Here is a 26,994-nt window from a genome sequence, read left to right as displayed (position 1 = left end):
AAATATACAGAATAAAAATTAACAATATTATTTATTGCAACATGTCAGTTGCAGGCTGAGCAAATGTTATCATTTTAGGCCTTGCTGCAATATGGTTCAAAGACTAGTAGTACTGGCATGAATTGGAAGCTTATTAAAAATGCAAAATTCCACTCCCTACCCCAGATGTGATGAATCAGAACCTGCATTTTTAACACGGCCCCAGACAATTCTTATGAAAGTTAAAGTTTGAAAAGCACTCTTTTAGAGTCCTTTTTTTGTCCAGGAAAAGAGTAAAAGCATAATGTTAACATTCAACTTTTAGAAGTCATACGAGTCTATTGCTGTCTCTGAGGTAATGACAAAACAAACAGTAAAATCAAATAAAAATTTCAAACTAACAGAAAAATAAAGTATCAATTCCAATGAAGCAAGAAAGGAGAGAAAAATAAAAACAGGCAGTACAAATATAAAGGATAATAAATTCATACATAGTAATATTAACATAAATGAAATAATTGACCTAAAGAAAATTTTCATAATAATTACTTATAAAACAACTATACACAGATTTTAAGAGAAACACCTACACAGACAGTAAGGCAAGAAAAAATACACAAAGAAATCCAGAGGAATTTTTATTTGAAACAAAATGATATAAAGTTAGAAATAACAAAAGTATAACCTTAAAATGCCATAGGTTTGGAAATTTTAAAAAATATACTTCTAAATAACCTGTGGCCAAAGAACAAATCACAAAGAAAATTAGAAAATGTCCCCAAATTGCATAAACCTCAAATTTTATGAATATAGTTAAAACAGTGCATAAATAAAATTTATGGCCTAGAGCATGTATTTAGAAAAATTCATGACTTAATAAGCATCCATCTAGCGGCATTAGTTTTTGAGAATAAGAAAAATAGCAAACTAAAACTACAGAAGTAGCAGGAATAAAATATTAAACAATAAAAATTAATCAAATGGAAAACAAGTGCATAATTCAGAAGACCAACAAATCTGATAAATCTGAAAGTTAGATTTTTGAAAGAGTTAATAAAGCTGATTAACCATGGTGAAACTTATGAAGAATAATAATGGTATAATGTGATAAAACTAAAAGGATGTCTCTACAGATCCTGCAGGCATTACAAAGAACTTAAAGAGGTTATTATAAACTTTTAGAAGAATGTAACTTAATATTGACACAAGACATATACCTAGAAACTACTAAATTACTCTGGAATTCATAATTACAAACTTTCCCACAAAGAAAATGCCTATAAAATTTACCATAGGATTTCCCAGTAAATTTTACCAAACATTTACTAAAATATAAGTACACAAACTATTCCCCCCAAATAAGATCCTCTTGTATATGCTTTTAAAGCAAAAAAAAAAATCTATAGATAAAATTATTAAATTAATAACTGAATTTAATAAGGTTGATGCATATAAAGTCAATATTAAAAATGCTCCTACATAGCAGCAACATTAGAAAATAAAACTTTGAGGTAATATTCACAATTGCACAAAAAATTTTTAAAAATATTTAAATTTTCACAAACTACAGATTTAATGCAATCTTAATCAATATCCCAACAGAATTTTTGACCAAACTATTTTAAAATATATATATGGAAATGTAGGACAGGCCAAGAAAAACTTGAAGAAAGAAGCATGTAGGATTTGGGATCCACAAAAGAATATAGTCTAAAAACAGACCAACATATTTGATAAAGATGGTATTACCAAGTAATGGGGAAAGGACAGTCATGTTGTGCTGAGACACCAGGATGTACATAGAGTTGGGGAAAAAATAAAATTTTGACATCTTTACCTTATAGCGTACACAAAAGTCAATTTTAGCTGAACTGTGGATAAATGTGAAGGGCAAAACAGTAAAGCTTATAGCTCATATATAAGAATATCTTATGACTTCTGGTTAGAAAAAGATATAAACAATACATAAAAATGCACTGACCATAAAGGAAAAAAATGAACTTGAAATTCATGAAAAATAGGAACTTCTGCTTATCAAAAGACATCATTAAGGCTCAGAATAGGTGGTAGTATTTACAACACATATAAAAAAGAGCTCGTATCCGAAATATATAAAGAACTTCTACCACTTAAAAAGAAAAACACAGACAAGTAGGAAAAAAGGCCAAGAGACTTGAAGAGAAGTGCTCAGGAAAGAGGATTATCCAATGAGGTACTACTATACATCTACCTTCAGAATGGCCAAAATTGATTAGTCTGAGAATAACGTGAATAAAGATAATGTGGAGCAATGACAATTCTGGTGGACTTCTGAGGGAAGTGTAAAGTAGCTCGATGACTTTGGAAAACAGTTTGACACAGTTTACTAATACTGAAACATAAGTATACTGTGAGTCACAACAATTCCACTCTTAGAATATATCCAAGAGAGACATATGCTCATATGCACTAGGAGCCAAACAAGGAGAGTCATAGCAGTATTAATCAAATAGCCCAAGACTGTAACAATAGTAGAAGAATACATAAATTGCAGTATACTCATAAAAATAGAACATGGGGGTCACACTGTGGTCTGCAGGGCAAATGTGGCCTGTGGCACAGCCCATGAACTAAGAATAGTATTTGCATTTTTAAAAGATGGTCAGAAAAAAGAAAAAAAGAATATGCAACAAAAAACCAAATGTGACCCCCAAAGCCTAAAATATTTACTATCTGGTCTTTTATAGAAAAAGTTTGCCAACATCTGAAATAAAATACTACACAGAGATGATTTTAACTATTAAACTTCTCAAAAATAAGTGTGAGTTTCACAAATAATACTGAACAAAAGAAGCCAAACATAAAAGAAAATATATTCTATTATATGAGGCTTAAAAATTAGCCAAAACTGTGACTACAGTAGTTAGAGATGAAGACTTATCCAAACAAGTATTCTGGATGTGATAAGACTATAAAAAAGAGCAACATAAAAAGTCAAGATAGTAGTTCTTTCTAAGAGAAGGGATTGCAGTTAGGATAGGGGTACACAGGGGCTAGAGTTGTTCCAATATTCTATTTCTCTGCCTGGATGGTGATGATTATATGAGTATTTGTTTGATAATTCAATAAAGGCTAAGTTTATTTTTTTGTACTTTTCTGTGTATAATATTTCACATCTAAAAGAATTTGCTAAGACCCACCTTTTCATAATCTTCAGAAGTAAAATCTCTGTCTTTTTGAAGGATTTCATGAAGTCTTGCTTTCACACGTTGCTGACAACTGCTCAAAGAGTCACTATCACTATCCAAAAGACCATTCATATTTGCACTTTTTACCATTTGAACAAGAATGGGTGTAAGCTCTCCTTCTAGTGCCAATAGCCCCTAAACATTAAATGAAACCAACAAAGATTTAAATATTAGTATGTGAAATAATAGAAAGTATCATAATTATTTTGTTACATGCTGAATTTTATAAGGTATAAACTATTTACAATAAATACACGTTATTAATCGTACAGTTTACCCCTGACATTTCAAGCTTTAGTTGGAAGTTTCAAATTTGGAAATTTAATATTGCCTTAGTAAAAATATTTTAAGTGCAATATTAAGTGAAAATTCTATTAACTGTAAAAACATTGACTTATACCTTGGCAAAAGCAGCTGCAGTCATCTGCACTCGTCCTTCATCAGAGGCATATATTTTGAGGTCATGTCGGTAGGTACTATGTAATCTAAGTAAACCACAACCAGGAAATCCTGCATAATCTCCTGAAAATAAATCCTCAAATCACTTAAGCTATATTTTTATTTCACTGTATTTCTATATTTAATAACATCTCAAAATAAATAAAGATATGAAAACACAATGTATAAATTTAACCAAATTAGAGAAACTCCAAGATTTACCTTGACCTCCAGGATACATACACCTAAAAGCTCTTCCAAGTTCTTCCGCCTGGACCCTGCCTGCAGGGGTCAGTTCTCCTCCCCATTTTAGAACCAAAAGTAAGGATGGTTCTTCTCTTCGGCTGTCTAAGATACACGTGAATGGATAAAGCAAATGTCAATTATATTTTTTCTAAACAGACATGTTTCAAGATTAATTTTTCCTTTGTGGTCTCTTCTGCAGTGAAATATGGCCTGTATGTGTTATTTTGTTCCTTAAACGTACCTTTCTTTGTAGGCTTGTGTCAGGAATACCCCTTGTTCTACCTGTTAAAATCTTCCTAAAATTTCAAAATCTCCCCCATACTTTAGGAATAAGATTCCTTCCCAGTTTTCTGAAAGGAAGTGTTGCTTCTCTCATCACTGTTCTCACAGTGGTATGATAGTAATGGCACTTCCTTAATGTGTTTAATTGTGTTATATTTGCTAGATTAAGAGTTCTTTGATGACAGGATCCAGATCTTGTCTTTATACCAAGACCTAAAGTGAAGACGATATATTTCTTCTTTATGATTAGGAATCAGTGATTTGCATAATTTTTAGGAAGATGTGAGATAAGCCTCATGTTAATCATAATTTAAATTTATGGGTGAGATATACAAAAAAATGTAGCTAAGAATGGCTTCTGAAATTAAGACTTGTGAAATGTTTAATCACTATGTTGTACATCTGAAACTAATATAATATTGCATATATCAACTGTAATTTTAAAAAATAAAATAAAATTTGGAATTGTGGAATTTCTGTATGTCGCAGACCAAGTATTTTCTTACTTAGAGGAGGAGGTATCGTAAATGAGTTTCTATACTTAATTTTGACCTTCCCTTTATTATGTCCAAAGATCTGTGTTATGTTACAGAAACAAAGGTAATTTAAAAACAAGCAATATAAGTGCTAAACAACATAATGATGATTCATTAGAAGGGATAGAAAATCACCCTTAATAGTTGCATGTGCTTTTACCATGCACACCAATATTAATTTATGAAGGAACATTTAATTAGCTGACATTTTTATTTAGTTACTTATGGAATGTTTTTGATCATAAAGATAGAGGAAATTAAGCTTATTGCTATTAATCACCAAGTATGATAAGAGAACACATCAAATTTTAAAATAAATATATAAAGATCAACATAATCAAACTTCAGTTTGCATGTAAGATAATCATTACTTCAACTTTTGCTAGTATAAATAATTCCATTTTTTTAATATCCCAACAGATCAGTCTTTCTCTGAATATTCAATTCCTTCCTTGGAATCAATTTGTATAAAAAGAATTAAGGTTAAAGCATATGAACACTTTTTGAAGTTTCTAATATACATATATTGACAAATTACTGTTCAAAGAGTTATGTCAATTTAGATTCCTACCAGCAGACTGAAATACTACCACACTATATTCTCATCAGCATTCTTTATTACCAGTTTGAAAAAAGAAAATAAGAAAACACTTTGCCAATGTGATAGGCAAGAGTGATTATTACTATATTATATTCATGTTATTAAGCATCTGCATTTCTCTCTGAAGTGGCTTCTCTAACCCCTGCCCATTTTTCTTTTGAAAGGTAAATGAATTTATGGACTTTTGTGTTGACTTCTCTTAGAAGACTAGTCTTATTTAAATGCTTATTCTGGAGAAAAATATCTATTTTAAAATGTTGTGTATTTTTTCGAATAGTCTTTCCATATGTTTTGAACTCTCATACTGTATACTTTGACCTCTTCTACCAAAAGAGGAAGAGGCTCATTAAGTGACATTTAGTTATATATAAATAAGCTTTCTGTAACAACCCCAGAGTAAAAGGGAAGTCCTACGCAGTTTTCAAAATAATAAAAATCTGCCTCCTACTTAAAGGTAAAGGATAAAATCTGTATTTTAGATAGAAAGCAGCACACAAACTCTCCACTAAAGAGCAAACTATTAGAGAGGGTCCAAAGGTAATTAACCAACAATAAGCAGGAAGTCCCTACATATAATTAAAACACAATACGCATTAATAATCACATACCTTCCTCTTCACTAGATGTTTTAGGACAACCATGAGGGAGATAGGTTAATTGTACCTTACGATTTATTCCAGAAAAATGGCCATACCTGAAAAATAAAACAGCAAGCAGAATGAAGAATATTCAGTAAATGTTCAATATGACCTCCCAGAGAAAAATTAAATCCACCTAGAGAAAAAACTAAACCTTATATATTAATGCCCCCCTCTATTTGTAATTACCTTGTTGAATTCTTCATAATATCCTAGTAGAAAATCTGTAGCAAAGGTAGTCATTCTAACCACCTTAAAAATGAAAATACAGCCATGGCCACTGTGGCTCAGTTGGTAGGAGTGTCATCCTGTACACCAAAAGGTCTTAGGTTCGATTCCCGGTCAGGGTACAAACCTGGGCTGTGGGCTGCTCCTGGCCTGGTCAGGGCGCGTGCAAAAGGCAATCCATGGATGTTTCTCTCTCTCTCCCCCCCTTTCTCTCTCTCTCAAAATCAATGAAAATGTCTTTGGGTGAGGATATAAAAAAATAATAATAATCCAAAAAAGTTTCTCTACAAAAGTTAAATGATTTTGAAGAGATGACAGAGTATAGAAGAAATATTTTAAAACATAAATGTATGCATCTTAAAAAAATAAAGGAAATAAGATTGTAAGTGGTCAAAATTGTAATGCTTATAGTAGGAATATAGGTGGTACCTACTTCACTTGATTAAAACATAGTTCAAAATTATTATTTCTTAAACAGCACTGAATCTGTTGTCAAGTTACCAAGTGGACTTCATGCTAAGTAGTACTTCATAGAAGATCCAAATTTAATGTCCTCTTTTCATTTTCTCATTAAAATTAAAACTAAAACAATGACCTTCAATAAAACATCTATTTTCTCACTGGTGAAAATAAAAAGCTCATTAGGCTTTCACTAATTTCTCCACAGCTACAGTGATAAAGAGCAAAAAGATCAAACTGTGAAGGAAATTAACATGGAAAGTCACTCATATTTTTTAAAAAGCAATACATGCTGTTATCAGAATTAAAGATCCCAAAAAAGATACTCACATCTCTAACACAGTCTTAAGTTGTTCAAGTTTTGACTTGTTTTCTTCAATGTCAGAATCATTATTTTGCCCCAGCTCCATAAGAAGTTGTCGTGCAATATCCAGCACTTCCTGTATAATAAATTAAGAAAGGATTCAATTTTTATATAACTTTGCCATTAGCAATTTAAAACTCAACAAGAAATCAAGTGCACTTACCTGTAATTGTTTTGGCTTTTTGAGTTTTAATTTCCCAGATTTATATCCATCACATTTTTCAAAAAGATCAAAAAATCTTATAAAAAAGACAGAGCACTATTAGTCATTTGCAATAATTAACATTACCACCATATAGTTAGATCAAGTATAATAAATAATAGACAGAACTATAATGATAATAAATGATAGGTTTGGGACTCCATGTCTTTGCATGATGCTTCTTTACTCTGACTGATAAACTTTTATATTTTCCTAAACCATATCAAACTAACAATCATTGGGTTATTTGAAAAAGTTTTCTCATGATAAAAACAACATATATTTATAATACAAAATATCTCATGTTCTCTGAAGTCACTACATACACATATGTATTTTTAAAATATGTTTCAACACATATTTAATGGCTCAGGTTTTCAAATTTTATTATCTCCATGTCAAATACTAAATAAAATAAAACAAAACAAATTTTCATTCTACTAATTTTCTTCTAGAAGGTTGGGAGGTTAATGACTGTCAGAGAGCAATGTAAGAGAATAAACTAAGCTTAAATAGAATATCTTTACAACAGTAAACAAAAGCCAGGTCAGTTTTATGGTCTTTTATGGATACTGCCACAATAACTTTCAGATGCTGATATATACAGTTATTTTAAATGGATTTTATTTGCAACAAGTGGTTTAAATATTAATGGCCAAGAAATGGTGGTAAACAGTTTTTCTATATGATGTAGTAATCGAAATAGCTAATCATTTATTAAAAATGATAAATTATCTCCTGAGCGTTAAATTATTCCCCTTAAAACATACTTTTGATGCCTCACTTCCATTTTCATTTTTTGTTTTGGTGTTCGATCCCCATGACGTATGACAGCTATGACACATCTAAGTTCCATCCTAAAATTAAAACAAAAGAAATTCTCAATTTTTAACCAATGATTTGTTTTGATAATTCAGACTACAACATCTAATTATTTAGAGTCATCTTTTACCATTTCAAGATCTTCCCTATGAAGAATAGTACTTGTAACAACTAGTTTTAATTTTATCACATCAAACCCTAAAAAGATTAAGAAGTTACTAGCCAGTTTGCTCAGTGGTTAGTGCATTGGCCCTTGGACTGAAGGGTCTGGGGTTCGATTCCAGCCAAGGGCACCCACCTTGGATGCAGGCTTGATCCCCAGCCCCAGCTGGGGCATGTGCAGGAGGCAACCAATCGATGTGTCTCTCTCACATCGAAGTTTCTCTGTCTCTCTCTCTCCCTTCACTCTCTCTGAAAAGCAATGGAAAAAAATGTCCTCGGGTGGGGATTAAAAACAAATCTGCTTCCTCTCTAGGATGATGGACTGCAATCCTAGAACTTCATAAATATCTGCTCTACAGCATTAGTCATTATAGACTAATATTTCATTAAGTTAAAACAAAATAAAGCTTTACTGTATTTATTTTGCCCATGTAAGAAGAACAAGTGTTTCCAACTCAAATTGCTGGAGATAAAGCTCTTTGGAGGAATGCTAAGGTATAATTTAGTTTTGCCAAACTGTGAGCCATAGAACACACTCCTGTAGGATTTTAAAATTTATCTAAAAAAATTTTGTGTTAAATAAGTTTGGAAATATGGGTTTAAAAACAAAATTAAACACTTTTGTCACCTGCCATCCCTAGGACTTCTGAGAATATTTAATATGCTAATGTAAGTCTGAATGTGAAGAATACAGTCAACTCACCTGAGTACAGGTGAGTTATAAGCAGTAACTTTCACTGGAATGTTATGAAACACTTTGGCAATATTGGTTCAATTAATTTACCTCAAAATATAACTGTATATTTTTTCTTTACATGCTAAGAGTGCCAAAATTGCAGGAACACTGAGTATAAACCTTTAAGTAATACACCTGTTGTCACCTCCTTTATTTTTATGTTAAATAAAACAGTTCTACAATTATCCAAGCATTTTCAGGATTTTATTTGAAATAATATAAAAAAATTTTAGTTTATGAAAACCCTTATTAAAGCATGTAATCTGCTCCATCTGCAGAGTGAATCATATGAAAACATACTCAGTAAAGTATCTAATAATCATTCAGAAACTGAATCTTTATTGCAATAGCACAGGCTAATGGGAAAAACCCAAGGAGTTTCTAAATGAAAATACTCAAGCTTACATAGTTCCAGATGTAGTTGGTACAATTGGGATATCTTCAGCTTCTAAGGGTATTGACCAGGGGATATGAAATTGTGGAGCAAGCTCTCTCATCACAATGTTGCTTTGTGAATAATAAAAAAATTCAAAAATTAGTTCATTTTAAGACAATACTAGGTACTTGTAATGACAAGTAATAGAGAATCATAGGAGTTAAAGTCAAACTAGCCAGTGATTATGTGATAACAGCACATTAAAAGTAACCCAAAGAATTGATCCTGATCAAGAGAAATCAGATGAGCAGTTCTAAACTGGTATATCAGAACACACTAATGGGACGTCATAAATTTGGAAGCATTTACTTATATACTTTAGTTTTAAAAATATAAGTCACACTGGATTCAAATAACTCACTATACCTGCATCACATCTACTTTACAAAGGTTCTGGAATCCAAGATTATCTCTTTAGTGTAGTCACTAATCATTTCTTACCATTTTATCGATCACCTATAAAGCTATTCTAAATACCATTGCCCATTTTAAACAAATTTCTATCATATTTTACTAATAGGGTTAATAATGGAAATGTGTTTAAGTAATTATAAAATAGTTCTGGTTTTGTTTAAGTTTAGCACTTATTCATGCTAAAATTTACTATGCTCCCCCAAATTTCACTTTAAGGATAACTTCACAAATCTTTGAAATATACAATAAAAGCTAACTCCAATTATGAAAACACATTTTAAAGTATAAGTTTCTTATAGCTTTGTGTATACACTTTGAAATGGTTTAAAGATAGTTCTTGTTTTGTAAGCTTTCTAAATCAAGCTATAAGAAAACAGGTCAAAGATGATAAAGATAGCATTGCTGTAAGCAATAATTTCTTTTACATTCACATAATAATCTCATGAGAAAGATCTTTAAGTATATATGCTTTCAGAAAGCAGCATCATTCAAAAGAATCCTGAATTCCAAATATTTCTATTTCACTCTGGTTATTTATTTCATGAATGTTAATTTTGTGCCATATAAGAAAATGAAACCATAGCATTTCTAAATCTATGAAGTTAAAATACCTTTAAGCCTTTATCTATACTGGTTATAAATTTATCTTTGATAACTCAAATTATAATTCAGGATTTGGCACGGTCTTTGGGGATGTAATTTTATAAATACTGATTTTTACTCTATAGTTCTAAAACAATCATAATCATTTGATATTTATAATTATTTAGTTTCTGAATAACTAGCATGCAGTAGCTATAACAAAAGTAAAGAAAAAGAAATATAAAGAAAAATTCTTACCCAAGTATTTTTGCACAATCATCATAATACTTCATGGAATTTTTCACAAAACTGAAGCCATTGACATCACAGACATAGGACTGTCCATTTGCCCGCAGTAAATCAAAGCCACAAACTGTTTGCTATTCAAAATAAATTATAAGCTTTAAAGTTCCATTTGAATTAAGAGTCACGATTTCCCAGTCTTTTTAGAACATATCAAATTTTATATATGCCAAAAAATTAATTAGCTTACTTCATAATAAGTAAAAAAATGAAAATACTTATTTGTAACTTCATACTCAGAAAACATATAACACATACCATACAATCATTACCATGAAGTAGATGTAGAGCAGTAATGTTTAAAGGACTAGGGAGGTCAAAAACTTTTAAATATCTTATCCTATTCTTCCATTAACATTTCATTAAAAATCAAAATAAAAACATTTAAAGGCTTTGATAAGTGTTGTGCTAGCAGAAATATCACTTTAATTAAAAAAAACCAACAAAACAATTGTGAAGACATATCCCAGAGGAAAGGTCCAATTATTCCTACGAATCTATTAAACTCGGACAAGCACATACTTGTGAGTACCCAAAATAAATTTCCTTTATTTGGGAGAATAAAACAGTTGAAAGGTATGAATTTCCTGTCCAAGCTCCAGGAATTTTCCTATTTTCTATTCAAATCATCATATATTAGTATAATGTGATTTTAAGTCATGGCTTTTGGAATCTTGGGTATTACAAGTTAAAATGATTTATATATAGTTAGTAAAACATATTAAACACATTTACAGACTAATTTTCCTTCCGTGATAGAGATTTCAAATTATTAATAAAAAATTTACTTATTATTTACTAACCAATAATATACACTCATCCTTAAATTACATTTCCAAGGCAAAGCTTCAAAAATGTAAAAAATTTTGATGTTATTAGACACAAGTTGTACAACTTCTGTTTAAATCTTTACAGTAGTAAAAGCCTCACAATATAGATTAATTGAGGGAATTAGTCAAATGTCAGAAGTACAAAGTTTTCTTTAAGAAATATATTTGCATTGCTTTCATGAATATATCTTATCATATATAAAAGACCAAAAGATGGGTTGTCAAGGCTAGAAGAATACTGAGGACCTTTGTTACTCAACAACAACAAAAATCATTTATCAATTCTATGAGTAAATCACACTTGCAACCAGTTTTGTTTTAAATATGTAAAACAATACCCCTAAACACTAGTTAACTCTACTGTTTTGTGTTCCCCTGTAGTTTTAATTTCTGAATAAATTGACAAAATTCCCTTTTATACAATACAGAAAGAACACAGAAAGACAAAGATCTTAATTTATTATATATGGGCACTACAAGAATCCCTTGAAGAGTGGATTCATTGTTCAGATATATCACTTTTATTTTTTCAACTTACTTCTCCAATTATAAGCCCAAATAACAGTCATTTTATTCAAAAAAAGAAAATTAGAATTCCCTTTAGGAGGGCCTATATGGGCTGTATAACATCTTACCTTAAACGCAAGGCAGACTTTCCAAGCAATTAATTTCTCCCGAGCATTGAGAATAACAGGGTACCTTACTTCTTTTCCTTCACTGTCTCGCTCCACCTTGCCATCGAGCGCTGGAGATTTTCGAGCTTCAGCATGGGCATAATCTGGACCCACTGTATAAACCTTTCATGAATGGTAAGGTATATATTTTATTAAACAATATACTGATGCCCGGCCAGGCATGGCTCAGGGGTTGAGTGTCGACCTAGGATCCAGGCGATCGGGGTTTGATTCCCGGTCAGGGCACATGCCCGGATTGTGGGCTCGATCAATGACTCTCTCATCATTGATGTTTCTATCTCTCTTTCTCTCCCTCTCCCTTCCCCTCTCTGAAATCAATAAAGATATATTTAAAAAAATAAAAAATAAATAAAAAATATACTGATGTATATATAACAGCAGACAACAAATTCAAAGAGAAAATAATCAGTAAAAAATATTTGTCTGCAGACTATACTTTCACACACCTTTCTATTTACATGCCAAAATTTTCAATGTGGGAAGAGGTTGTAAATAATTAATTATATAGCAAAACTGGTAAAGTGGAGTTCTATTTTCTATAGTAAAAGATTTAAGCATTTTGAGGGTATATGAGGATGTATATGATGTGATTCTTCCCAAATTGTATTAGTTTAACAAACGAGAGGTATGAATAACTATAAAAACATTACAGAAGGAAGTAACTGCCAAAAGAAGATTTAAAAAGCAGGGAGGTGAGGGGTAGCATAAATTTGAAGGCAGACAAGAGAGGGAAAGGTGCTCTAAGCAAAGGTAATAAAACAGAGGGCAGAGGCATAAAATAGCAAAAGGTATTCAGGTAAGAGTAAGTTATTTGGTGTGGATTATACCATAAGAATAAAGTTGAGAGGACAGCAGGCAACTATGAAATAAATAATATCGCAAAACATAATTCACACTGATCAGAGCTTGGAGACTATGATGGCTATTAGACCCTTCCCCACTATATTTTATTATTTAATGCCCTTTTAAAGAAGCATACACATTATTGTATCACAAAGTTGGTTTTTAAATATTTTGGTAACTATATTTCAATAAAATGTCTCATTTTTAATCCTGTTTTAAGCTTTTAAGAATATTATTCTAAAAAACAATTATTTTTTAAAAGGGTCATAGGCTTCAGACTGCCAAAGGCATTCACAGTACAAAACAGATAGACACTGCTAATTACAGGGTGCTCTATTTTCTAATATCATCGGTAAACTCTAAATACAAAATTAAAATATACTTTAATCAACCCTACCTTAACATCAGTACCATCTGTGGGCATAAACTCTTCATATATATATGAGCCCGTTTTTCGTACATTGCTTTCTGGGGAATAAACACTACTTCTACTGCCAATCTGAAAACAAAAGATGTCCATCAACATAAAAACTAAATTATTCCCCTCATTTTTAGAATATAACCCTTTAGCATCTATTGCCATTTAAGACAAAAAAAAATTGTTTTAATCCACAAATATTTAACAACACTTACTATGGAAGTTAAATAGCGTTAAAAATTACAAAGAACACTCAGAATAACTGTTCTAAGATTCAACCATGTTGCTGCACATAACTCTAGTTTGCTCATTTTTACTACTATAGAAGTTTCCACTGAATAAATATACTGTAATTCATTCGTTCTCCTATCAATGTATATTTGGGTTGTTTTCAAACTTTAGCTACTAGAACAATGTTGTTTTGAACATTCTTAAGTGTCCCTGTGGCACACGTGTGCAAGTGTTTCTAAGGTGTGTACTAGAAATGAAATTGCTAGGTGATAGAATATGCCCATATTCAACTTACAAAAATAATGTCAAAATCGTTTTATAAACTGTTTTAACAATTTATAGTCTCTCCAGCAATGTATGAGTGTTCCCACTGCTCTACATCCTTGTCTATACTTGGTATGGTCAGACTTTTTAGTATTTGACACTCCAGTGGATATAAAATAGTATCTCATTGTTTTCTTTGCCTGTCCATGACTACTTATAAGTGTATGTGAATTTTTCATACTGATACATTACTAATGTTGCTAAGAGGCTACACTGATTTGCATTCCTGCCAACAATGTTTGGACTTGTGCTTCTTTTCCAACTATCTCAATCTTTTGATCTTTGTTAATACAAAAAGTAACTCAATGTCATTATCTTTTATACCTGATTTGCATTTATTTTATTAGGGTGCAATGTTGAGCACACTTGTAAGTATGTAGGAGTTATTGGTATTATATTTTCTATGAACTATCCATTTTGGGGCTGCTGATCTTTTCTAAAAGACTGCTGATCTTTACTTAAATTTATTATATGACAGATATATAAATGAAAGGTAGAAAGAAATTAAGTAACTTCTTGGTATTCCATAGGTGAAATTTTGCATAAGCAACATTAAGTAACTAAAATGATGCCTTGTTTTTCTAACATAGTATAGTATCAGTTTTAATAATTTATATCTAAATGATACATTCTTATTTAATCATAGTTTTAATAAATACTTGATTACTTTTAGTAAAATTTATACAACAATGTATGAAGAACAGTGTTCACTAGCATAACAAAGGTTTACCTTTCGAAAAAGTCTTTGACTTCCACCACCAGCAGATGTTGGATAATAAATGTAAACATTGTGATCTTCTGCACTAACTGGCTTTTCTACAAATGGCTTTTGAAAAACTTCCCCATTTACTTCTACATGATCTTCACCTTCAATCAGACTGCATTCTATAAATAAAACATAATAGCAAGAAAAATTACATATTGTATATTATATAGATATATTATTATTATTGATAATCTTTTTTTACTTAAATAGAGATTACAAAGAAAAGTAACCTTGGATAAAGTACTGATTTGATTTTAAGACACTTATGCAAACAACATATACCAACATTTATGAAATATGGCATTAGGAACTATAGCAGTTCTTCAAAATCTTATGGACCTGCCATTTCACTCATAGAATTCAAAGTTAGATATAAAATGATACCAATCAGAAAGACTGAGAAATAGTTCCAGAATGCTGTCATTTCCTAAAAACATATGGGATCACTCATATCACAGATACTACAAAACATGGAATTACTTAAATTGGAAAAATAACTGATACACAGAGTAAGCAAGTTGATTCAATTAGAAAGTAAATTTTTCACTTTTAGACAAACAAGAAATAATCCCTGTTACAGATAAATGCTATACCTGTATTTTAATAAAAGTTGCTTTGAGGTACAATAAAGTTATCAGAATTCCCCCAAATACTGTTTGTTATCAGAATATTAAATCTTAAGACAAACGAACGTTTATCTTGCCTTTTTTAGACTAAGTTATATATAGCTTACATAATGTTTTAGTTAACCCGGAAAATGAAGCAAAGGGTACTTAAAAATATTAATAAATAGCAATATTTCAAAATTCTCAGTCATCAGAAATTTAATTGTGCCATCTTAGCATGAAGTTTCCAACACTTAATTCAGTAGTCATAGAAAAATCACTTGTTTACCTCTAATCAATACCAGTTTATTCAAGCATGTAATTTAAAAATTCTTTATGATTCTCAGAGACATGTCATATATAAGCCAAAGAAAAATAGGATCTATAACTACTAAATTAGTTAGCCTTTTATGAATGTCACATTTTAACTGAATACATTGCTTGTTTCTTTAGATCATTAAAAAAATCTGAATAGAATACCATGAGTTCTTTTTTAAAAATTTATCTTTATTGTTGAAAGTATTACAGATGTCCCCATTTTTTGCCCCCCATTGATCCCCTCCTCCCGGTATCTGCACCACAACCCCCCCCCATGCCTTCTCCACACTATTGTTTGTGTGAATACCATGAGTTCTTTAAATTCCTTCCACTTAATTATAGAAGGGAAGTGGCTTAAAAGTATGTTGAATGACAGAAGGTAGCTTGCTTAAAATCTCTTACCTTTGGGATTATTTGGGTCACGGTTCAAAATTGCATAACGAGGAAGTAAAATACCTTCAGCTTGAAGAATACTATATACTTCCCTCCTGAAGAAAAAGGAAAATAAACATCCTTATTGTTTTATAGTTGTTTCACAAGTACATCACTGTTCTCTTCGTATTTTACTACTGTTCTAACACTAAAAAAGAAATGTATATTAAGTCTCTTTATTTTTTAAATAAATGTCATTTAAATATTGAAAAATATATTGTAAAAATTAGAACAAAAATGTATGCACAATACATTATGTGGCATATTAAAATACTAATTTTTAAAATTAAGAATGTAAATGTATAAAAAGAAATGGTTAAAATTGCTACATTGCAATTACCTAACCATTAAAAGCCTTATACTCTATATAAATTTAACGACACGGGAAAATATTTATAGTTTAAGAGAACAGTGATCCTAATTTTGTAAAATGTGAGTAAATGTATGTATTGCTTTCTACATGAACAAATATGGGACATATAGTGGTAGGGTTAAATGTCTTTCCTTATGCTTTTTTCCCAAACTTCTTAAAATGAATATGAATTTATATATGTATATATATTTGTAATATATAAACATGAATTACTATGTAAACCTAAGAAAAATGTTTTAAAGTTTTAGGTATTAACAATGTTAGTATCTGAAGGAATAGTAGAAAAACAAAAATAGAAAAACTATAGGGCCATATACTTTATAAAGTATTTGCATATATATAATCTCATATTATAATGCTAACACAAAAGAAAACAGAATGCTAGTGAAATTATAAGGGTAGCAGCCATGAGAGTGAAACATTAAATGAAATACATAAATACATTCATATTTTACCATGTCTCTTAGAAATTCATGCTTTTGGCCCATTAAATGAATACTAAGATATAGAGTGAAATATTTTTCAAATGGTTACACTTTACCATTAAAAATAACTTAGTTATAATGAGTAAAGCCCTAATTTCCTCATCAGTAACCTGATAAAGTAACTTCACTATTTTCAATGGTTTAGTAGGCTTTGGAAACAAAACAAACCAGGTGTGGTATAAGTCCTTGTCCCACTACTTGTGGAACTACACATGACTTTGGGCAAGTTGACTGATATTCCTAGTTCTCAAGTTTCTCCATCTGTAAAATTGGGTATGAATACCTACTTCCGAGCATTATTTAAAGGATAGCACAAATGTATATGAAAACACCTGATACCATGTGTGCTTACAGTAGATACTAAATTAAAGTTAATTTTCCTTCCCTTAATTCGGCCAAGTTCACCACTCACTCACCTATCTTGTATGAGATACTGCATATTCAAGTCATTGATTACAAATGGATTCCTGAGTTTTGCATAGGCAACTGCTTTGTCCAGTGGAAATCCTAAGAACACATATCATTAACATATTCTGTACAATCTCAGGATAAGTTGACATCTATAACTTTATCAGCTTGAACTTAAGCCACCTCCCATAAAAGTTGAATTTTTTTATGTATTTAACTGCTTTCCATAAAGGCATGGAATGATACACACATAAAACTTGATTTAATGTGTACTATTAAATAAACCTTATTTTTTCCTAATTTGATTGAGAAGGCACAGCAAGCCAGTGATTATATAACAAACTTTAGAGCACTGACTTGTTAGTCACTGCTTGATTATTCAGTTGCCTGATACATGGTAAGATTACCTCATAATCAAATAGAAATCTCTCTATAAATAAGTGTATCACAATCACCTGATTTAAAAAAAAATATATATGACTCCCCTTTTCACTTAAAATATTTTGATGCTTATATATATAAACTAGCTGATAGTTCAAAGAACTTACGCATCTTCAATAAGAGGAGCAAAACAAAAATTAATTCACATGCAACAGATTATGCTCAAATTATAAAATACATGAGCAGTATAACACTTGCTGCTACTAGGTCAGTTTTAAAATATCAGCTATTAACTCTCTAAAATTTCTAGACTTTGCTAAAATTACTAATTATAATGAAAACAAATCAAATGGCAAATACCATCTTTAAAAATTTAAGAACTTTTAATGCTTATATGTCACTCTGTATTGACAGTAGAAGTCTATAATTTTACCCAATTCACATTATTAAGAGAGACAGTATATCATAGAGGTTAAGAGCATAAATCAGGGTTCAAATCCTGGTTTCATCTTTCACTAGCTATGTGACCTTGGGCAAATTTTTTTAACATCTCAAGGCCTCTGATTCCTGGTTATAAATTGGTATTATACCAGTCTTACCTAGTACGGTTTTTGAAGAATTAAATAAAAGTGTAAATAAAACACTTAACACAAAACCTGGAACAGCAAGTACTCAAAAAACATTAACTGTTATTATTCCTTAATGACAATATTTTAATGAATATTTTATGTAAGAAAATGGGTAAAAATCAGCAAGCAAGCATAACTTTAGCATTTAACTATATGACAGTATACCTGTGAAGAACGGTATTTTGTAGCATTTCAAGAATAGTAGAGGAAAGAAGTTTTAAAGCATACCGAAGTTAAAACAAAAAGCTATAGTCAATTAAAGATTTATTCCAAAATTCCTCTTAGCTTTTAAAAATTTAAATAGAAATACTTGATACTAAGAATCAGTTGACCACGAATTACAAGCCCTCCAAGTTTTATGAAGACTCTCAGAAGAATTCTTCACTTGTAAAAATGTCTCAATGTCTATGATTTGAAGCCTAACAGAATTCAGCAGTTCAGTTCTCTGCTTTTGTTGTTGCCCTTAAGAGGAACTTTTCCCTCACCAAAAGACAGCACATGGGATAGGACCTTAGATAGCACCTAGTTTTATAGACAAACAGGTTTTATAGAAAGAACCATGTGATAGTAAGGGAAGAACACCTTATTCTCAAGGATAAGCAAATTTTAAGATTCTCTGAAATGATGAACTTCAGTCTATAAAGAAGATCAGGGCCTTGGCTTCTCTATGAAATAATAAAAATTAACATAGGCTGTGGGAGCACAAAAGGTCTCAACTATGGTCCATCCCCTTCTGGCTGAAGGAGGTGCTTCTTGAACACCTAACAAAAGTGAGACTTTCACGCAGTTAGGGACTACATAATTGGTAACAAGAGCTATAGACTATAAATACATTTATAAAAGAACTCATATCTTTTATAATTCTTAGTGAGAATTCATTTAACTCAGTCTTAGGTTACAAATTTTCAGACATACATTTAACAATAATTTTGCTTAGTAGACTTACCATGAAGTACTAGGAAGTAAAACTTAAGCTTAATTGACATTTCAGTTTGATTTATAGAAGGTAGTAAGTAAAATCTAAAATTCAAATCTTAAGTGCTTAAGAAAAAAAGTATGAATATATATATAAGAAATAGCAGATCATTTCCAATATGGCAAAAGCATAAGGGATTAAAATATTCAAGAATTCAAGAATTTATCCTAAAAAACTTAGTTGTGAAAGCAAAGATACATTTGAGGAGTTCACCAAAACCTTATTAATAGTGAAAACTGGAAACCATCTAATTGTTAGAATACTGGTTAAATACACTATAGTACATCACATGATGACACATTAGAACACCATTAAAAATCAGGTATTTGAAGAATGATATGGAGAAAAAACCCTTGACATAATTAGTGAAAAAAGTAAATAAAAAATTACATATACACTGTAATACTAAATATATTTCTAAAAATATACACAGAAAAAAGGCTGGAAAGAAATACATAACCTATCTTCGAGAGTACATGAGTTTAATTTTATTTTTCTAATTTACCTAACATTCTACAATGAATATGTATTAGTTTTACAACCAGAGAGGATTAAAGGGCTTCCACCCCCATTCTTTAATACCTTTCGAATGGAAAGAAATAAGACAATCACATAAAGGCCAGTTTTCCACTGGTTCATTCAGAATAACATCCTCTTCAAATACTATTACTGTAATATATTTAAATAAGGAGATCCGTTCAAGAATTTCCTTCATTGGTTTGGATTTGGATTTCTTTGCCATGGAACATATTCCAACTATAATCTGCCTTTCCGGTGGCTAAAACAGAAAGAAACAAAAAATCAGGTTGACCTCAACAAGAACACCAAAGTACAGCTTTCTTAAATCTTTTTCAGAAGTAGATGAGGCATGTGATGAATCAATAAAAGTGACACATTAACCAAAAAGGCATTTGTCAAAATTATATCACTGTTATAACACATACTTAACAAAATAATAGTTTTCTAGAAGGGTCTGCAAAAAATTTAAAGCTTTCAGAAAATTACTATTTTCTTTCAAATTTAAACTTAAATGCTACTTTAATTGTCCCTAATATTTACTTACTATCCTCACCTCACAAAGGGGCAAATAAAAGCCCAAACCTATCTAATCCACGTAAAAGGCCAATGGAAGTGAGATAAAAAATTCTCTTGACTAAAATGTTGTTCTGACTACAAAGCTATCCAGTATCAAACTATTTTTGTAGGTTGAGTACGAACATCAGTCAGTCAACTACGACAACTTGGAAGGAAATTTTGGAAAAAGCCACACTGCTAAAAGGTCAGTGCTCTTTGACACTTCGTATGCTAATATCCCCATTTAGTCGTGCTGCTCATCTGGCACCCTGGCTACAGTTTAACGGCCACGATTTGGCCTGAAGCTAAAAAAACAGGAAATGGAAATAACTTATGAGTAGCTCACAGGTTTATAAAATTACTCAAGATTCACTGAGGCCGCTGTAGCCTGTTTGGCTCCGTGGTTATAGTGTCAGCCCTCAGCCTGAAGGGTCCCAGGTTCCATTCCGGCCAAAGGCATGTACCTCGGCTGCAGGCTTGATACCGGCTCTGGTCCGGGCTTGTGCAGGAGGCAACCAATCGATGTTTCTCTCTTTTTCTCTTTCTCTCCCTTTCTCTCTGAAAAGCAATTGAAAAAGTATCCTTGGGGGAGGATTAAAAAAAAAAAAAATTTCATTGAGGCCTTTGCATTCCGGTATTTAGAGTTTTATCAAATATATAAAGAAAGTTGTTCCCAGTTTTATATTGCAATTCTCCTCTCTTCCATTTTATATATTTCATAGGACATTATAAGCTGGGCTCAAATTATACTAGAGCTAGAACGTTTTACTAGACTTTTCCTTGTTATAAATCTAAAAATAAAATTGGATAACATCCAAATTAAATTGTTGTTCTTCTTTAGCCTAGAATTATTTCTTCATTGCTCTAATTCATATAAAATTCAAATTGGTATTGGATTTGATTGTAAATCCTAACCTCCCTGGGGTCTGCTTTCTCCCTCTGGTCATCCACTTTGATAGTCTCTTATTCAATTCTTTCCTGATGAAAAGCCTCCACATAGCTCATCATGTTGTTCCTGGAGTAGATTTCTCAGACAACAAAAGTATTCCGCCTAACATTTCATACTGCTTTACTGTTTAAAAAAAGAAAAGCTAATATGCTTATGCTAAGTTTCATTTGCTTACTATAGATCTATTTTATGCATAGCTGATCATTACCTAAGATGAACTGAAAACATTCCAGTTTAAAATGTACAAATAAACCTACATTAAGAAAAAAAATTACAGCCCAGCCAGCGTGGCTCAGTGGTTGAGCACTGATCTATGATCCAGGAGATTGAGGTTGGATTCCTAGCCAGGGCACATGCCCGGGTTGCAAGCTCCGATCTCCAGTGCGGGGCCTACAGGAGGCAGCCAATCAATGACTCACCACTGATGTTTCCATCTCGCTCTCCCTTCCTCTCTCAGAAATCAATAAAGATATATATTTTTTTAAAACATTAAAAAAAAAGAAAAAATTACAGAATTTTCCTATTAGGTAAAACCTTAGAAGAATGAAAATAATTTTTAAAACAGATCCAAGTTATTTTGTTAGATTTAATGTCTAAAGGAAATTATTTGAAATCTTAACAGAAAAATGATCTGGCACAAATTGTTTTATCAATCTATGGTTCAAATGAACCATATCAAGCTCCTCAAAAGTGACTACACATCATGAACATAAGCTCAATTAAATTAGTTTGAATATTCCAAGAACTATACTTACTTATAGAGTAAGATATACAAAAACTACCTGTCCTCAAAGTACTGTCTAATGGGGGACAGAGTAATAATATAGTATATTATGATACATGAAATAAAAGTATGTATATCAAGGTATAGAAATAGTACCCAGGAAGAAGTGTTCAAGTTTCTCATGTGGAAAAGAGCATGGAGAGGGGGAATAGTGAATATGAAATCTGAGCATTGTTTCAAAGAATGAAAACAATTCAACAAGTACCCCCAAATAAGGGAATTTCAGAGATAAAGGAGTACACACAACACCAAAGACGCATAATACAGCATGGAATATGTGGGAAATAAGGCATGAGAGACAGTACGGGTCTAGATACAGGTGAGAAGTCCTTATGTATACGAATACTGGACTTGATGTACCAGTGGTGTTCACAATTCTATAAAGAAAAAGAGTAAGTTTAGTAGAAGCTAAGTCAATAGTACTTTCCAGTCTAAGTCAGCCAGAGCAGCTCTGTTTTTATGTTTTACTTACGGGCCTTCTAGATAAGACTTCAGATAAAAAAAAGTTTTGCTGGTAAGAAAAGTTTGAAAATCATTTTTTTCTGGAGTGAGGTGGGTGGTGGGATAGGTTTTAAATGAGTGACAGTCTGATTTGCATTTTAGATAGGTATAATTGCACTGTGAAAGAATTTAAAGAGTCATCTAATAGCTATTTTTGGTTTGTTTTTACAACTTTTACCAAGTATAACAGGTTTTTATTTTAGAACAAAATTATCTTTCCAATTAGAAATATAAGAAACACAAAAAATATTACAAGTTTGTATTTTAAGTCAGTTCTCAGAGTAACACAATCTCTACTTGTAAAGGGAAAACAATGACAAGAATAATAGTGACTAATGGAACTATAGCAAAATGAACATAATAAATGTGCGTCATTCCTAAAGATCCAACATGGATACATATTCTAATAGATCAGATAAGAAAGAAAACAGAATTTGCACATGCTTACCCATAAACACACATGCACACACAATCTGTAGATATGTAAGGTAGCCTCTCCTTCTACGCACGTGATCTATATACTTCTAATTAGTTAATAAATGGGTTATCTAATAAATGGGTTATCTTATGTCATTCACTACTTGTGTTGACATGACGAATTTAACGAAGCTGGTTTAGTAGTCTGACTTTGGTACCTTTGAAATTATTTCTTTCTACTTCTTTATCTTGATGTATTTGTCATATATTTCTACATTTACAAGAAACCCTTCTGATTTACACCACTTTTTCTTCTCAGTCCTGTGTTGTGCTAGGCATATCATTGAAAGACACTATAATAGGCATCATTAAACAATTTAAAAGTCTGACCCCTGACAGAATTTCTTGATGCACCGTAAGTTCAATGTCACTCACGAAACAAAATGTTTTTTCAGTTTGAAATATTTCCAACAAATTTCTATGTGAAAAAATGTCTTCACAATTTTAGACAAAATATTAGTTCACCTTAATAGTGATCAGTAAAAAGCCTATCCTGTATTGGTCTTCTCTCACCAAAAAAACAAACAACTTACAGACTCATCTTCCTCCTCATCTTCTTCATCTGCATGGTGGAAGAAATGTCGGTAATTACCAGGGTTGATTTCCGTATCTTCAGGCCCAACAAAGAACCTCGGGGATTCACTCATTTTTATTTCATTTGATATAGGTTATAATTTAAATGTGCTATACTAAAACTGCTTCTAAATAAATAGCTTCAGAAGAATGCATTCTCTTTATACCAGCTGACACATGGGTCTGTTGCAGCTTATACAGTCACTTGAATTGTGATGACACTTAGTTGGCAAATGTTCTTTTGTTCTCAAATATCATTGCTTCATTGTTGATGCAGTTTAAAAAACAAAGATAGTAAGGCTATTGCTTCAATGAGATGATTCAGCAATCCTTTTACCTAAAATGCAATGAAAAAACTAGTTTTAAAAGATACTTATATAAAATCTGTACCAATAACTTGATATATACCTTCAAAATGAAAAGATAATTTTCTTCCATAAAATTAAGAAATTAAGACACTGATCTTCAATATACATCTTGGAACTGGATGAATGATACAAAATTACAAAAAGACTATACACTAAAGTCCTCAGGTCCAAAATTATCCAATAAATTAGGAAAAAATTATTTAAGTTATAACAAAATTAACATTAAAAGCTAAATTCCTCTGCATATAATTCAGTAATATCTGAATGGAAAACAATAGGTAAAATGTGATGGGGTTCAAAAAACATCGACCCCCCCCATACATCAGTCTGAAATGACATTAAATCAATTTTTTTTAACAGTGTATTGCTTTATTGGGGCAGGGTTGGAAGGAGAGACACTATGGTGAGGAACAAAATCAAGTAAAGGGATATAAGCACAGAAAGCAATAATGTTAAAATAGTAATACACAAAATGGATAACTGCAATCACTTTCTTAAGAGGACTCGAATTGTGGATGAAAACCCTTAGCTGCTGTTGCAAAAAACATATGTATGAAGTAGAAATTGGTTTCAGTAACATCAGCAGAGAACACTGATGAAACAAAGGGGAGGTAACTGGATGTAACAACCTAGCAGCAATCTAATAGAACAGTCCTGAATAGTTAGGCTGAGGCCAACACCTAAGAAGGAGAAAAGCTTTGTCTGTGGGGAATTTTGGACGATATCTGGAGAAATATTACACTGTGCACAAACCAAACTGAATGGTTGTTATAAGTGTTATAAAGTTTTATATAGTAAAAGCTTTTTTCTATATATGCACTTCAATTTCACAGCAAGAGTGGCATAAGATACCTACACAGAAGAGCATTCATACAAGATATATAACTCCTTGATATAATAATGCATACAATTCACAATGATTACACTATCATTTCATCTAGGGCTTTCTGCAACTACGAGGTGGTGGTTATGAAAAACATGCCCCAGTGTCAATACCTAAAAAGCAGCCATCTTCTTCTGTGTGTTCTCTTTTTGTGTTTTTTCTTCATTTTCCTAAATTAATTCTATTGTTGTTGCTGCTTCTTAGCAAAAATGGCAACAATAAAGTTGTAATCACTGAACATAGTACTCTGGCAATCAAGACACTTAAAACCTTTAATCTTCTGGGATGAAGAAAGCATATTGCAACATTTAGAACTCTGGTTTACAAACAAGGTGGTCACAAATTTTCCTGTCTTGAAGACTTCCACAACTTTCCTGATCAGGTCATCATAGGAGGTCTCACTTAAGTTTGTTTCAAAGCAAATGTAAGAAAATTCTGGTTCTGGAGTGAATAGTCCACCAATAAATTCTATCTGATTTCATGCCATTCATTGAATACCCACAAGGATTGAACATTGTGGCATCAATGACAGAACCTGGCATCTGGTCATGAATTCCACTCTAACGAGTGACATCCTTTGCAGTAACACTCTTTGTCATATAGAACTGGTCCATAACTGCTGGGTCCATCTCACTCATCAGAATTTCCAGGCTTTGATCTGCTGACTGACTACCCTACTCTCTGAGAAATCCAAAGTATACAAGTACCAACAGTAAGAATTCATACATCCCATACAATATGCTGCTCCATTTGGAAAAACTGCATTAAGAAATATTTCTTCCTGGAAATTCCAGTGTGGGTACCCTTGATGAGAAGGCTTCATGAAATTCTTATGAGAATAAAAGAAGCTTTAAATTGAGTCAAACTGCCCAGCCTGCGTGGTTCAGGGGTTGAGCACCAACCAATGAACCTGAAGGTCAAGGTTCGATTCCCTGTCGGGCATAAGCCGGGCTTCTGCTCGATCCCCTGCAGGAGGCAGCCAATCGATGATTCTCTCTTATCATTGATGTTTCTGTCTCTCTCCCCCTCTCCCTCCCTCTCTTTGAAATCAATAAAAAAACAAACAAAACCCAAAAAATAAAAATAAAAAAATTGAGTTAAACCCACCCATTGTAATCCCTAGCAAGTTTTAACAGGGAAATTAGTGCTTTCAGGAAGAGGGTGATACCATATGTCTTCAAAATGTCTCTTGGAGACAAACATGCTACTCTCACTGAGTACATACGCTCCCTGCTTGCCAGTTTTGTCACACTTATAATTGAACATTGCACATCCTTCAAAAGTATGTCGTACTTGGATCTTGGAATGGTGTGAAGATCCCCAGATCCTTGATTTGTGTCAGGTTGCTGCCTGGAGAACCAAACCTCCAGTAGCTTCTCGGTCCCTCTGAAAAAAACGTCCAGCATCCTTCAGTGAGACTAGTGAACAACCAACCACCATAGAAAATCAACTAAATTAAATCTCTTCTCCAGCTGCTGCTAAGGATTGTTCCAACTGTTATTACTAAAATTCAGGTTCTTTTTTTTGCTACAATACTAACTTTTTTTAAAAAAAAAAAGGATTAATAAAAATTTTCCCAGCTTTATTTTTGTGTATGTGTGTGAGTGAAAGTTGAAAGCGAGTCTGTTCAAAATAGAGGCAGATACAGTTCAGTCTCTTGTAGTTTACTGTTTCCCTTTTAGAGAAAGCAGAGCCACTGCTACTAATGTCGCCGGCCACACTGTGGAAGCCAAATCAATTTTTAAAAGGCTTCAAGTTGTAAAAGTTCAGTTTGCAAACAGGTTTTTTTTTTAGAGAATATAACTATTTTTCATTCTGGTCTCATATATAAATCAATAAAACAAGATTAGAGTGAAAACAGTATTTGACTGTAACAGCAGCCCTTAAACTTTTGGAAGTAAAAAACTCGCAAATCTGAAAAAAATCTATGGATTCTCTCCTCAGAAAAAGAATGTACATGTGCACTAACTCCTACATGCAACTGGATGTGACTGACTGCCATCCAAACTCCTCTAC

General features: G+C 31.9%; 1 protein-coding gene and 1 pseudogene across 11 annotated transcripts in view; both read right to left on the bottom strand.

Annotated features, from left to right (window-relative positions):
• Window positions 1-26,994, bottom strand: part of PPIP5K2 (diphosphoinositol pentakisphosphate kinase 2) — a 63,310-nt gene that overhangs the window by 32,557 nt on the left and 3,759 nt on the right. For 7 of the 11 annotated variants that reach the window (XM_016221980.2, XM_016221982.2, XM_087815471.1 and 4 more), the window contains exons 2-17: window positions 23,688-24,064; window positions 19,952-20,147; window positions 17,392-17,482; window positions 16,088-16,173; window positions 14,727-14,881; window positions 13,421-13,522; window positions 12,121-12,282; window positions 10,611-10,732; window positions 9,326-9,427; window positions 7,971-8,057; window positions 7,162-7,237; window positions 6,965-7,074; window positions 5,918-6,003; window positions 3,867-3,992; window positions 3,607-3,728; window positions 3,159-3,341 (exon numbers count right to left, since the gene is read on the bottom strand). In XM_016221980.2, coding sequence (XP_016077466.1) covers window positions 3,159-3,341; window positions 3,607-3,728; window positions 3,867-3,992; window positions 5,918-6,003; window positions 6,965-7,074; window positions 7,162-7,237; window positions 7,971-8,057; window positions 9,326-9,427; window positions 10,611-10,732; window positions 12,121-12,282; window positions 13,421-13,522; window positions 14,727-14,881; window positions 16,088-16,173; window positions 17,392-17,482; window positions 19,952-20,147; window positions 23,688-23,801 — 1,920 coding nt within the window. In that variant the 5' untranslated portion in view covers window positions 23,802-24,064. Of the gene's footprint in view, window positions 1-3,158; window positions 3,342-3,606; window positions 3,729-3,866; window positions 3,993-5,917; window positions 6,004-6,964; window positions 7,075-7,161; window positions 7,238-7,970; window positions 8,058-9,325; window positions 9,428-10,610; window positions 10,733-12,120; window positions 12,283-13,420; window positions 13,523-14,726; window positions 14,882-16,087; window positions 16,174-17,391; window positions 17,483-19,951; window positions 20,148-23,687; window positions 24,065-26,994 lie in introns of those variants that run through there. The other 4 variants (XM_087815470.1, XM_087815473.1, XM_087815475.1 and 1 more) reach the window with 3 other exon arrangements.
• On the bottom strand, window positions 24,077-25,977 carry LOC107544189 (S-adenosylmethionine decarboxylase proenzyme pseudogene; annotated as a pseudogene).

The sequence above is a fragment of the Miniopterus natalensis genome, chromosome 3 (assembly GCF_054644295.1).
Source record: "Miniopterus natalensis isolate mMinNat1 chromosome 3, mMinNat1.hap1, whole genome shotgun sequence".
Classification (NCBI taxonomy): Eukaryota; Metazoa; Chordata; class Mammalia; order Chiroptera; family Miniopteridae; genus Miniopterus; species Miniopterus natalensis.
The sequence above is the reverse complement of the archived record's forward strand: the minus strand, read 5'-3'. Positions and strand labels throughout refer to the sequence as shown.